Source organism: Echeneis naucrates, chromosome 1, assembly GCF_900963305.1.
Source record: "Echeneis naucrates chromosome 1, fEcheNa1.1, whole genome shotgun sequence".
Classification (NCBI taxonomy): domain Eukaryota; kingdom Metazoa; phylum Chordata; class Actinopteri; order Carangiformes; family Echeneidae; genus Echeneis; species Echeneis naucrates.
Genome location: NC_042511.1, coordinates 19,898,236 through 19,913,396, shown reverse-complemented (window position 1 = coordinate 19,913,396; position 15,161 = coordinate 19,898,236). Strand labels below are relative to the sequence as shown.

At 42.1% G+C, this 15,161-nt stretch overlaps 1 protein-coding gene across 3 annotated transcripts in view; it reads right to left on the bottom strand.

The window, feature by feature from the left end:
• Positions 1-6,404: 6,404 nt before the first annotated feature.
• Positions 6,405-15,161, bottom strand: part of vegfc (vascular endothelial growth factor c) — an 87,168-nt gene continuing 78,411 nt past the window's right edge. The window contains exon 7 of one of the 3 annotated variants that reach the window (XM_029503776.1): positions 6,405-6,917. In XM_029503776.1, coding sequence (XP_029359636.1) covers positions 6,836-6,917 — 82 coding nt within the window. In that variant the 3' untranslated portion in view covers positions 6,405-6,835. Of the gene's footprint in view, positions 6,918-9,837; positions 9,917-15,161 lie in introns of those variants that run through there. The other 2 variants (XM_029503788.1, XM_029503783.1) reach the window with 2 other exon arrangements.

Genomic DNA, 15,161 nt, shown 5'->3' with positions numbered 1-15,161 from the left:
CACTCCCCCGACGCCAGTGCACAGCCCCCCTGCTCCAACTTGTCCCTCACAATTACCCAGGTGTGAGAAGCCAGCTCCGGAAGATCAAGGCAAGGAAGGCTGCAGGCCCTGACGGTATCAATTCCAGGGGTGAACCATCACCTCACTCACTGGATTCTGGACTACCTCACCAACCATCCACAATATGTGAGGACCCGGGACCGTGTGTCTGACACGGTCATCTGCAGCACGGGGGCCCCGCGGGGATGGGTCCTGGCTCCGTTCCTCTTCACCCTCTATAATGCAGACTTTTCCTACAACACACCCACCTGTCACCTGCAGAAGACTGCAATCATCAGGCTCAACACAGATGGAGACGAAAGAGAGTACAGAGTCACCTGTCACTTGCAGAGGACTGACACAGGACTTCTTGGACTGGTGCCAGTGGAACAACCTCCAGATCAATGCTGGGAAAACTAAAGAACTGGTGGTGGATTTCCGCAGACGAGCTTCCTGCCCTCCAACACCAGTAAACATCCAGGGGACAGACATAGAGATGGTGACATCCTATAAGTACCTGGGCTTTCACCTAAATAAGGAACTGGAATGGACTCTGAACACAACCGCACTTTACAAGAAAGGCCAGAGGAGACTTTTTCTACTCAGGAGACTGTGGTCTTTTGGGGTGCGGGGGGCACTCCTGAAGACCTTTTATGACACCGTGGTGGTATTAGCCATCTTTTATGGAGTGGCATGCTGGGGGAGCAGCATCTCGATGGCTGACAGAAAGAGACTTGACAAACTGGTCAAGAAGGCCTGCTCTGTCCTGGAATCCCCCTTTGACTCAGTGGGGGTGGTAGGAGAGAAGAGGATGATGGCTAAGCTGTCATCCACGTTGGAGAATGACTCCCACCCCCTGCAGGACTTCTTAACAACGCTGGGGAGCTCCTTCAGCAACAGACTGCTTCACCCAAAGTGCATGCAGGAACGATATTGCAGGTCCTTCCTTTCTGAAGCTGTCAGACTTCACAACCAGCAAGTTGCAGAACCAGCAGACCACACACACAAGTTTCTAAACTGACTGTACTGTACACATTTTTTTCTATATTACTACTGTACATACTTTTTATATTACTTATCTATATTCTATTTCTTTTTTAGTGATTCCCTCTTTTGCTGCTGTAATACTGTAAATTTCCCCAGTGTGGGATGAATGAAGGAATATCTTATCATATCTTAGTGGGGGCGTTTTTCTGGAGCCAACATTTTGTGATGGCCTTTTTACTTGCTGCCAGCCAGACTTTGAAAAGATACTTATCAGCTTTACTTATCGATCCATCAAGAATATTTCCAAGGTAAAGGGTTGAAAAAGATACATCGTTATTGAAACACAGAACCTTTGAAATGATTTCTGCCACTTCTTTCCAGAACAACTGGATGAGGGGGCAAGACCAAAAAACATGGGCCTGGTCTGCAGTGATCTCTTCACAATCTCTCCAGCAGGCCGGTTGTGTACCAGTTTGTTTGTTATAGCAGTAACACAATAGTAGGTCCATTGTTTGTATCTGTGATCATTTAGTGCTGGTGTAGATTCAGGGTCATATGCTGGCCATCTAAGTAGTTTTGTCTGATTTTGGAGTTCAATTTTTTTAACCACCTCTCTCCATACCTTCAATAAATAATTAACCAATTGGCTCTCTGTAATATTTTTCCCCATTCCTGTGCACCCAAGCAGAGATTGTATTGTTGCATCTGTTAAAGATAGTTCCATAGTTTTCCATTTAGCACCATACATACAGAGATCTCAGTTGGGCAGCCAAGTAGTTATTCCTTAAAGATGTGAGGGCCCTGCCACCCCTCTCCTCCAGAAACTGAAGTGTGGAAGATTTAACCCTTGGTCTCTGTTGATTCCAAATGAATCAATGTTTCTGTTTATTACTATGTTTATTCCATTCTCTAAATGTAGGGATTTCTACTCGTATTAATAAAAAGAGATATATAATATAATAACCTCAGGAGGATATTAATTTTTATTAATCTCATTTTACTTCCAAAGTCAAGAGGCAGCAGGCCCCACCCATCAAGGTCATCATATATTTTTTGTTAATACAATTTTAAATATTATTGAATAATTGTGATATGTCCTCAGGAAAGTTCACTCCCAGGTATTTAACATAGGAAGAATTCCAGTTAAAATGATACATTGCGTTGATTTCTTCTTTAGGAGTGTAATCAAATGTTATAACCTGTGTTTTATGTATGTTTAGGACATATCCTATATAATACTTATTCAACATTTTCATTAGTAGAGGCAAGCCTGAATTAGGCCCTTTTATTATAAAAAATACATTGTCCATGTATAGACTTATTTTATACTCCACTCCTCCCATGAAGATACCATTTAGTCCTGACTCCTGACGTATTGCTTGGGCTAGAGGATGAATAAATTAAATAGGTTGGGGATGAGGGGGCAGCCCTGTCTATAACCACGTTGTAATTTAGAGTAAACACAGGAAACTTATGTGACAAAAAAAATGGACCAAACTAATTGACTAACTCCCTTGCAACAAACTTTCACCCTGCCCTATGTGCCCTAAAGCTAATATCTAACTAGTCCAGTGAGCAGTGACAGCTAACATTGTATTTGTACAGGCTATTTCCTGGGGAACAAAAAGCTTTCCTCCTAAATCTGCCTGCATTTCACAGTCACTAGCATCCTCTAAGCTGCCTTGCCTCCTTGTTAACTTTCCCTCCTTGAACAAACGGAATTGCAACTCTCTTTGTCTTAGACCTTCCTAAATTTGCCTGCTTACCTATATCTTCAATGCCTGCAGCTAAGCTTTTCAAAACCTGGTTATGTCGCCATGTATACCGTCCTTGTGACAGACTAACCTTACTACCTGACAAGATGTGCTTTAGAGTTGCAGCACCTGAACACAACAAACATAGCAGGTCTCCATTTACCCAGAGTTTTAGGTTCTGGGGAGTTGGCAATACATCATATGTTGCCCCAATCAAAAATCTAATACTACTTTCCTCCATATTCCACAGCTCTTTCCAACTAAGCTTTTTCTACTCTACACCTTCCCAGTTCAACCACTGTCCCTGCTTAGCCTGAGCCACTGCCCTTGCATTCCTTAATATTTCCTCCTGTTGATGAACCTGCTTCACAACCAGCTTCCTCTCTCTTTGGGCACTACTCCACACCAGTTTGCCTGGGCCAAGCCCCAAGCCTCCCCGGCCTATCTGTAGATTACCCGCAATCTCTGTATGCCTAAGAGTTGCTTTCGCTTCCTGCACTGCCATTCTCGGATTCCATTTTCTCCTCTTGGTTGTGTTTGGAACCACCTAACTAACCCTAACCCTAACCCTACCACATCTTTACTCCCAGATAACAGGAGCTCTGTCCTAACCTAAGTGCAGTTAAACTCCTCCACTAGACTAGATACCGGGAGCCTTTCCCATACAGTGCCACAGTGCTTAAACATCTCGGAACACCTAGCCACTTCCTAATGTAAAAGCTTACTAGTCTTTCCAGCAGATATTGGAATCTCATATCCCGACAGTGGACATCAACCCTGGAAATAACCCTAACCACCACAGCGTCAACTTTCCTGGAAGTCCTGATTTGTCTATTCTATCCAGTCCCTCAGCAACATCCTTCCGAAACTGCACTACCTGTTTTCCGTCATGCGAATCTGCCTTCTGCTACCTACCTAGACTCTTTATTGGTTTTTCCCTAGTTATTGGAACTTCCTCTTCATCTGTTACAAATGAATGAACTAACTACCTCTCAGCCCGTAGACCACATAACAGCTGTCTACAGTAATGTGGCCTTACCGTGTAGTAACTCCATCATCTCTTTGTCTCCCCTAATTCAGGACCAACACCAGACCCGGGCAGTGGCAAAACGGACTCTTTCAAAAGAAGGAATAGAAGGTGGAAATCATGTGATGATGGGTGATACCTCTAAGGATACACAATGTCTAAAGGACTCCCACTCTGAATCCCCTTCTAATACCATCACTCACCTTGATGAAGAGTCAGTTGAAAACACTCATCCCGAGCCACATAGACATCCTAATACCTTTCGGAAAATTGCAGAATGGTCCTTCAATGCCCACAAACCTGTAGTCATTATTGAAGACTCTAACCTCTCCCGTATTCCCCCCTTTACCAGCTCACAGGTTCAGGTGGACAGTTTCCCTGGTGCCACTTTCCTCCACATCAAGGAGATCCTCAAAAAGAACTCTCCTATGCCAAAAGCAGAAAGAGTGATCCTATCATTAGGACTCAACAACTGCCTTAAAGGCCATAACAACTCCACTACCTGGAAACAATTACAACAACTGTTGAAAACCTGTGAAACACTCTTCCCAAAGGCTCAGATATTTGTCCCACTGATCAATTACTCAGAAAAACTCAATAAAATTCAACAAGAACGACTAATGGCATTGAATAAAACAATTCAAGAAAAATGCCTGTTCTTACCTGACATTAACAAATTATTATTCCAAAAAGAGCCAGATGATCCTGTCTACTGGACAAAGGAAACAGCCTCCAAATTTTTGGAATTTTGGCTGGATCAAATACATTTTTCATAGGGGAGAATAGCTCAATCACTACTCCCCCTCATAGCAATATTATGAACCTCTCCACTTCCTTTGTACTGTCCACCCAAGAAGTGGAAGTTTTGGAGAAGGGCCTTACCTTTATCCCCACTCCCACTAAATTTGACTGGAAGGAACTCCACAGGGACCTCTATAAATACCACAGACGGCTGAGAATATTGGATTACTTCAAATATAATTCCAATTTCTCTTATGTGCCGTTCATTGACCCCTCTACTTGGACTCCTCCAGCCGAAGGAGCCTCTGACAGTGTCAGAACCCTGATCCTAAAAGACATCAGGCTCTCTCCACCCTCAGGTCACAACCTCCATCTCGCAAGGCTGAACAAACAAGTCAGAATCAAACCAGACAAAGAACCAAGGGCAAGGCAAAGGCGAGGCTGATGGAGTCACACCACATAAACTGGACAGGACAAAAGAAAAGAAACACAATCACAAAACATGAAAAACGGTCATGAGGCAACTGGGAAATAAGTGTAACTGGGTGAATGAAAGGCATAGCTTCAAATAACAGGGATATAACAGGGATGAGGGGCAGGAGAAGCAGGAACACAGAGAACAAGACAGCAAGGAAAAAACATAAACCATGACAATTTAACTGGTAAGTCTAATGCTGGGTGGTAAAATAAATCTATCTATGGTATGCTGTTACACCAACCGTGAGTTACTCTCCAAGGAAAAAGAATGGCTGGAGTCGCTACAGTAGTTTGAGGTGATTTCATTACAAAAAAGGTGAAAAACAAGAAACTCGGGTGTCCAGGAAATGGAATTCAGGAAAAACTGAGGGAAAAAATACTGACAATGATCTTCCCATGCTCTGTTCGGCAGCAACCCCTAGACTGAACCACTCAAGCCTTGATGGCCAGCTTTTAACTGCCAAGCCCCTCCCTCTGGACCAACCCATAGTTAATTGATAATCAAATAAAGGTAACAGGTGAATCCTATACTGGAACGACTGAACACTACAAGATAATACTGGACTAGAGAATACTAGAGAACATTACAGGACTGGGGAAACATAACAGAACTCTACAGAATCTTACGGAGTAATGCAGGGCATTACAGAGCTTACAGAATAACACAGAGCAGTACAAAGGATCCGGGAAGGGGTGAACAGAAACCAGGGCATAAATAAAAATGGAACTAACAACACAACAAGGAGCAGGTCTGGAGACAGGGGCAGGCAGGGAGCGTATTGATTGTAAGGACACAAGGAGGAGGGAGATAACAAGACAGGTGAAACATATTAGGGCAGGGAAGGCAATCCACAGGTGGGAAACTTGACAGGGATGATACCAGGACTTCAAAATAAAACAGAAAGTGACAAGACAAAACATGGAGACAGGAAAAAAAATCCCAACAATTACATGTACATATGTAATGTACCATGCATGGTGACTAAGTTCAAACCAGTTAAACAAATCTGAAATATATGTGCATTGCACACTAGGTTGTGGGGACTCAGATGCAGGAAAGGCTTGAACATAGAGTCAACAAATTTCGATAGAAACATAGGATCACGTGATCTACTAGATCTACTACTTCCCCTAAACTTGGAACAAGGACTGGCTGATCCTGACGCTCTCTACAATTGCCCATAAACAACCCAGATGTACATTTGACTTCACTGTTACCTCATATCAAACAATCCCCCAAAATCTTACCACAAATCAACTTCATTGAATAATTACTCAGCCACACAGGGTATGCCCCGCTGTTTTCTGTTTGCTATATTACAATTGAGAGCAGCTCTAGTTCAGAACTTTTAAATGTAGAGAAGAGAGAGAAGAAAAAAAATCTGACTGACTGAACTCTGGCTGTGTATTTTCTTTGTAGAGTACTTTGTTATGATTGGGCGCTATACACATAAATCTGATTTGATTTGATTTGATTTAGAGGCATGTGCTGTCTGTCCTCAGTGACGGGCCTTCATCACATTGCCACCTTCCTCTCCTGCAGCAACAATGTTTGGCAGTCTTGACAGGAATCCCACTGTTATGTTCTCCTTGCCTGCTTTATTCTGCAGGGTTGAAGCTCCAGGTACCACCTAGTCAACCTTGCATTCCAGTCCTACATTGACTGGATTCAGGTCAAAGCTCCCTCCCAAGAAGGTAGTATCTTCGGCTGTCCAACGCCCACTTGATCGCTAGACACGCCTTCTTGATTGTGGAGTATAGAGTTTCACGAAGCAGAAGTTTCCTGCTGAGGTACAGCACTGTATGTTCCTCATCTGGCTCTCCAGCATGGCACCAATTTCCACACCAGAGGCATCCACCTGCACCAGGAAGTGGCTCTCAAAGTCAGGGCTCTGCAACACAGGGAAAGAGCACAATTTCTCCTTCAGGCCCTGGAAAGCATTTTCACACTCCCCACTCCATTTCACATGATTACAGATTGGTCAAGGGGGCTCCCAGTGTGGAGAAATGAGGAATGAATCATCGGTACCAACCGATCAGGTCAAGGTCTTGAGACTTGGTGTGGCACCTAGGGCTGTTCAGAATGGCCTCAACTTTGACCACCTGAGGCCGAAGTTCACCTCTCCCCAACTGGTATCCCGGGTAACACGTTTCCTGTTTGGCCCGTTCACAATGACATGGGACCATGTCATAACAAAAAAAGACAAATGCATTTTGCTGGTCAAACACTAGATACAGGTTCATGAGCATTGCTAAGGTGTTTAGCCCTATTCAATAGATCATACAGCACACATAAATCCTGTCCCAAAAGCATCTTTACTGGTTGATTCTTCACCACCCTCACTGTCAGATATTTTTGTCCATCTACCTCAACTGTAAGCTCTACCTGTGGCTCTGGCTGACAATCACCATGTACACACAAATCCTCTGCTGACTGTAATCACTCGTACAAGGCACACAACCTTTCCTGATGAATGGAATGGAGCTACCAGAATCCAGAAGAGCAGTAAGTGGTTTACCATTAACTTTTAGTGGAACAGACTTAAACTCTCCCTCCCCATCCTGATAGTCACTCTGCTCCCCTTGTCTAGGCACATAACACAGTCCAGCCAATTTTGGCCTCTTCAAGGGGCAAACAGATGCCTTATGTCCCTGCTGCTGACAATGATAACATACCAGAGTCCTAGTAAAAGACTGAGCGGGATGTCCCTTGTCATTTTCCAACTGACTACCTTCAAAGGTCTTTGCAAACCTGTCCCTGGAGTGGTTGTAGTCCCTAGTATCCACCTATATTGGCCGAGATGGGGCTCCTTTTCTGGCATTCATGTACTGCATAGCAAACTTCTCTGCCGTCTGGCCATCCCTGGGTTCATGTTCCCTTACCCATGTTCTGGTGTCTGGAGGAAGCACTTGCAGCAGCTATTCAACACTTTTTATTTGTATAGTGCCAAATCATTACAAAGTTACATCAAGGCACTTTACATGAGCAGGTCAAGACCAAATTCTTTCTAAAATTATTTTAAGAGACCCAACAGATCCCTCGATGAGCAAGCACATGGCGACAGTGGCAAGGAAAAACTTCCTTTAAGTGGCAGAAACCTCGGGCAGAACCAGGCTCAAGGGGGGTGGCCATCTGCCTCAACTGGTTGGGTTGAGAGTGGGAGAGAAAGAGAGAGAGGGTGAGAGAGGCATTGGGGGGGGGGGGGGGGGGGGGGGGTGAAAATGTTGCAACATGAAGTCCATGGAGATTGCTGTAGTACAGAATTCATGAAGATATGGGAGCAGCAGGCGTTGCAGGGACATGGGATGGCGATGAGTCACCATCTGCAGGATGAGGACTGGGAGAGACAGAGACTTCGGAAGAACATGGTTAGTAAATGCAGTGCAAATACTTAGAACTGGAAGAAACAGTGATTTTTAAGAAGCATGGTTCTTATCAGCGCATGCAGGGGGAAGGGAGGGAGAGAGGGAAAGAGAGGGAGAGAGATGCTCAATCCTTTTCCCAGTAGCCTAGGCCTATAGCAGCTTAGCTAAAGAGTAGAGGACTTTAGCAATTTTCAAGATCGGCTTTTTAAGCTGGGGTTTGATGACTATGGTCTTAAGAGCCTGAAGTACATAACCCAAAGATAAAGTCAAATTAATCAGGTCTAGAATGAATGGCTCAATTAAATAAAAAATCTCTTTAAAGAGGCTAGTTGGTACTGGGTCTAATAGACATGTTGACGGTCTGGATGATGAAACTATAGAAGCTAGCTCTGAGAGATTCAGAGGTGAGAATGACTTGAGATGTAAAAGAGGCGTTGAAGTAGATTCAGGAGTTGCTGTATTCAGTCGAAGATTATTGTCTAATGTAGGCAAGAGCTGATGAATTCTTTCTCTGATTGTGAGAATTTTATCTGTAAAAAAGCCCATAAAAATCCATAAGGGGATCATTGGTTATTGGTCATTGGTCATACTGGCTACCGTGCTGGAGAGAAACCTGGGGTTGTTCTTGTTTTCTTCTATTAGTGCTGAGTAATATGAACTTCTAGCACTGCAGAGAGCTATTTTATTTGTGTTAAAGCTATCTTTCCAGGCTCTGTGAGACTCTTCCGACTTAATGGAACGGCAATTTCTTTCTAATTTCCTTGATGTCTGCTTTAAGGGACGGATTTGGGAATTATACCAGGGAGCCAGCCTCCTCTGTTTGATTAGTTTCTTTTTGAGAGGGGCGGCATCGTTGAAATTTGAACATAGTGTGGCCATAGTGCTAATCACAAAGTCATCAACCTGTGTATGGGACAAATGCTCATTTGAATTTAGATATGGCATTGTTGGGAATGTTCTAAAATTTTGCCACAGCATCTTCAGATAAACATCTTCTATAGCTGAGTTTATTCCTCAAAGCTATGCAGCCCATTAAAGTAAATTAAAATGTTATAAGGTAATGGTCAGTCAGGCGAGAGTTTTGAGGAAAAATTGTTAGCTTGTCAATTTCAATGCCATATGTTAGGACAAGATCAAGGATGTGATTGTAGATGTGAGCGGGTTCATTCACAAGCTGGGAAAATCTATCAATAGAGGCCCTTCAGCCAGTGGTACATCTGTCTGTTGATGTACAGTGTTGAAGTGGCATGGAACCGTTGAGGATAGGTCTCAGATGAGATGTCAAACTTGGCCAACAGTGCCTCCCTCAGGTCTGTGTAGCTGCTGGGCTTGTCTTTGTGAATGGCCACCAAGGTGTTCCTGGTCAACAGGGTAATCAGTAGGTAGGGCCACTCCTCCCTTGGCCACTGCCATGTTTTTGCCATGTGTTTGAAACGTAGAAGGTAATTTTCAATGGCTTCATCTTGGTGATAGATAGGTATTTTGGACTCCTCACGCTGGACTACTGAGGGGTCAACAGGGGTCCCTGTAAAAAAAGGAAAAGACAGCCTTGACTGGTCAAGTCAAGTTTATTTATATAGCACATTTCATACACAGAGGTCATTCAATGTGCTTTACATAAACAAAACCAAACTGTAAAAATGTAAAATAAAAAAAGCATAAAATGAGGTAAAATTATGTAAAAATAAAGAATAATTAACAAGAAAAACATAAAAGACACACGGTGGAATAATTAAAAGACGGACCCAGAACTCAGTGTCAGAAAGTATTTGAGAACAGTTTGGTCTTAAGTCTAGATTTAAACTAGCTGCAGTTGGGGCCTTTTTAATGTCATCCGAAAGTTGGTTCTAGAGCTGAGCTGCATAGTAGCTAAAAGCTGCTTCACCATGTTTAGTTCTATCAGCCGGGATTACTAACAGGTTTTTCTCCTGGGATCTGAGAGGATGAGCAGGTGTGTACTGATGAAATGTGTCTGATAGGTATTTAGGTCCTGCGCCATTTAATGATTTATAAACAAGCTGTAGCGCTTTAAAGTCAATTCTATGACTTACTGGAAACCAGTGTAGGGACTTAATAATCGGAGTAATGTGATCTGTTCTGTTTGTTTTTAGCTGTTGCATTTTGAATCATCTGAAACTGTTTGATAGTCTTTTTTTAGGAAGCCCTCTATAAAGTCCATTGCAGTAATCAACCCTGCTAGAGATAGATGCATGAATGAGTTCTTCTAAATCATGTTTTGACATCAGCCATCTAAGTTTGGAAAAATGTTTGAGGTAGTAAAAAGCTAAATTAGTTATCGCTTTCATGTGGCTGTTGGAATTTTGATCACTGTTGATTAATACACCAAGATTCTTAACAGTATCCTTTGCTGTCAAACCTTTTGTGTCAAGGAGAGTGGCAACCCTAAGTCTTTCCTCTTTTTTTCCAAATATAATTACTTTTACTACATTACTACAGTTTTTTCTGTGTTCAGCTGAAGAAAATTTTGAGACATCCAGGTGTTGATTTCTTCTATACACTGACACAGAGATTCAAGGGGACCATAGTCATTTGGGGAAAGACCTAAGTAAATTTGTGTGTCATATGCATAGCTATGATATGAAATCTAATTATTTTTGAATGATTTGTCCAAGTGGAAGCATATAGAGGTTGAATAATAATGGCCCCAAGATCTACTCCTGGAGAACACCACAGGTCAAGGACGTTGGTGTTGAAGTACAGTTGCTGATGGCAACAAAGAAGCTCCTTTCTTGTAGATATGATTTGAGCCAGTTGATAACTATCCCTGTAAATCCAACCCAGTGTACTAGTTTGTGTAGTAAAATATTGTGATCAACAGTGTCAAATGTTTTACCTGAATCTATGTTGAGGTGTATGTCACTGAAAACCTTAATGAGAACTGTTTCAGTGCTGTGATTTGCCTGAAAACCAGACTGAAAGTAATCAAAATACCCATTTGATGTTAGGAAGGTGGTTACTTGATTAAAGATTACTTTTTTCAATAATTTTACCAATAAAAGGTAGATTGGATATGGGCCTGTAATTGTTTAGTTTACCAGACAGCAGTAATACTTTTACAATGTGAAGGACATCTGGAGCTATAAGGTGAAAAACAGTTTTGAAGAAATTTGTGGGCAGGGTGTTTTAACCACGTGTGGAGGAGCTGAGATTCTGTACCATTTTTTTCAAGTGTTTCGTAGTCTATCAAGTTGAACTCTGACATCAAGTTAAGTTTCCTTCTATTTGTAACTGGAAGTTCTGGATGTTGAATAAGTAATTGAGCAGATATGTTGAATCTGATTTTGATCATTTTACCTTTGAAAAAAAGATGAAAACTCATTGCATATATTAGTTGAGAGAAATTCAGGCATTAATTGTGAGGGGGGATTTGTTAACTTATCAACAGTGGAAAATAAAACATGAGTATTATTTGAACTTCAACTGATGATGTTTGAAATATGCTAAGCGAGACAATCTCTATTTTCTGAGTTAAATGTGTGTAGCATCTCTTTATGGATTTCATCGTGGATCTGAAGTTTGCATTTACACCATTCTCTTTCAGTCTTCCTACACTCTCTTTTTAGTTTAACTGCTGGATTTTGCTTCCATGGTGCTTTCTGTTTGTCCTTAACTTTATTCAATTTTAATGGAGCAATGTCATCCATAATGTTTGCCATTTTTGCATTAATGTGAGCCAATAAGTCTTCCACCGAGTCTGACAATTTATTTGATGCCTGTGAAAGTGCTTGATCAAAAAGACCACTTGTCTGATCATTTATGATTCTCCTTTTTGCCATCATAGATCTGTTCTGAGTGTTTGGGGACATTGAACACACAGAAATGATCAGTCCTTAACAACTGTAGAGACATTGAGACCCTTTCTGATAACAAGGTCGAGGGTATGGTCTTGAGTGTGTGTTGACCCCTGTACATGCTGTATTGGGGAGAAAGTATCGATTAGTGCAATTAATTCCTTGGCATAATTGTTTTCCGGATTATCCACATGCAGGTTTAGATCCCCTGATATAAGACAGTCAAACTCTATGCAAATGACTGATATCAGTTCACCTAACTCTTCAAGAAAGACTTTAGCTGAATGTTTTGGAGGCCTGTAAATAGTCAGTAACAAAATCTGAGGATCTGAGAATCTGCAATTGCAGAAAAGGTTAAAATTGTCAATAAAATTTATCCCAACTGAAAAGCATGTTTTTGTGAGCCTGGTGTTTAAACTGAATAGCCTGGTAAATACAAAGCTTTCCTCTGCTGGGAGTGGGCCACTGATGAAAGTTTGTATTCCAAGCTTAAATAGGGCAGAGAAAAGTTCCTTGAAATCTTCTTGGACATACAGCTATTCTTTGTAAATGTCGTTTGCTCCAACATCAATAAAGATACGCCTGATAGTTGCCTATTTTGCCACCTGTTCTGCAAGTTTGTTTTTTGTGTCAGACACTGAAGCATTTGGGAAATGTTACGACCAGCTCATTTGGGGAAAAGGAAGTAACATAAAAACCCGGTTTAATAAAAGTAAACAGTTAACAAAAGAAGGCATTCAAATCTTTTCCATAGTTTTATGGGCTCTGGGTTTCCCTTAGGGTCACAAGCCCGATAGCAGTTTACTGATCTGTCTGTATTTCTGATCTGAGTTTGAGGTGACATAATTACAGTTCTTGTATTACGTTTTTTGCCTTTTGGTCTGGCACCCTGCCTGTGCCAAAGCTCAGTACTCTCATTTCCCTTTGTGAGGTCAATGGATTCAATGCTATACTATGCTGTTGGGTTACATTCTCTGTGTTTCCAGCTGTTGCTGTACTCATTCCATGAGATGTCTCCTGCAGTTCATCCGTCCTTCATTATAGGGCATCAATCTTTGATTTAAAAGTAGAAATCCTCTGTTCTAGGTCAGTACATTTTCTAAATGATCTCCTGGGTCTCGGGCCAGAGGAGCACATTTTGTTTTAATCCCACTTCAAGGTGACTTGCCATTCAGTTTTTTCCCAGTCAGGGGCGTCACATCGGCTAGCCCTTCTGGGTACTGGTGTCGGGAGATGCAGTCTGGGGCTCACACTTTCTGCTGTGGCAGACTGCCCGGATGAAAGGGGCTGCAAAGGCTGTCAGGAGCTCTTCCTTGAGAAGATCATCTCTCTTCTTTTGATTGGCCAAAAAGCCAAGAGAGATCTCCCAAGAGAGATCTACCAACTCTGAGGTCGAGATTACGTTCTGCTGATTGTCCAGGATGCAAGCGTCGTGTTTTGAGTATTGCCGCTTGTGCCTTAAATCCTTGTGTCTTTTCTTCTGATGTCACGGCCGTTTCCCACTCATCCTCATCCTTCTCCTGTGGCTGCTTGGTTTGAGATCATAGCCCAGGTCTCTTTTTAAAAATATGATCATGCTTGTGTTTGGCCGTCCCACCACTGCCACCATGTGTTACACTAACTGTGTGTTACTGTCCAAGGAAAAGGGATGGCTGGAGTCGCTGCAGTAGTTTGAGGTGTTTTATTTACAAAAAGGGTGAAAAACAGGAAACTTGGATATCTGACAAATACAATTAAGGAAAAACTGAGGAAAAAGTACGGACAATAATCTTCCCCTGCTCTGCTCAGCGACAACCCCTAGACTGAACCATCCGAGCCTTGATGGCCAGAGGCTTTTAACTGCTGAGCTGCTCCCTCTGGACCAACTCATAGTTACTTGATAATCAAACAAAGGTAACACATAAACAAATAGAGGATCTCTACAATGTCCCAAAAACAACCCAGAAGTACATTTGACTTCATTATTACCTCATATCAAGCAATCCCCCAAAACCATACCACAAATTGAATTGAATTGAATTGAATAATTGCTCAGCCATACAGGGTATGCCCCACTATCAGCACACCTATGTGGCCGGCTGATTTCTTTTTGCTATATTAGGCACTTAAAAGCAGCTCTGGTTCAGACCTTGTAACTGTGGAGGAGAGAGACAGCAGCTACCCCTCCTGTTGTCCTAAGGGTAAAAAATGACCCATGTTTAACAGCAGAAAAAAACCCCTAAATTACCTTATTCCAACTTGCAATTTTATGACTTTCCCCAAAGTGACCCCAACATTAGAAAAAGTAAAACATCGCCTTTGTTCATATTTCCACAAAAGCTGTACACCACCATCGTACAAAGTTTGTCTTATGGGTCATTTTTGACCCTGGTGTAATAAAAACATTTACACACCACAAATAAGTACAAAGGCACACAAACACACATCATCTTCCATAACATCATTGATGTGTCCTCATACAATGCCTTTGTGATATGGAATAAGATCAACCTGGATGTCTGAGAAGAAGAACAAGAGGAGGGTGTTTGTGGTGTTCGTTCAGCAGGGAAAAGCACTTGTAACCTGTGAAAGCTGTTCAGGTGGCTGAATCTTGTCCTGACCTACCTGAGGCTGCAGCTGGGCCAGGCAAGAGAAGAAGATACCAATTCTGCCCCCCAAAAAAGGGCTGCAAAACAAATATTTTGGGCTGCACTTTTGAGAAGTATATCTGCAAAAATCATGCACACACACTTGCATACTGTCCTACATGTGCTTATTAGAGTGGATTGTTCATCACATTTTTGTTTTGTGTCTCTTATTTCATTTTATTCTTATTTATTGTTCATACATGGTCATGCTCATGGTTCAGAAAATGAGAGAATACTAGTATTTTGTAGTTGAATTTCTATAAGACTATGTGGGAATGTCAAATGCATTGCTTGGTATCAACACTCCCTCTGATTTTATTGCCTCTGGTCA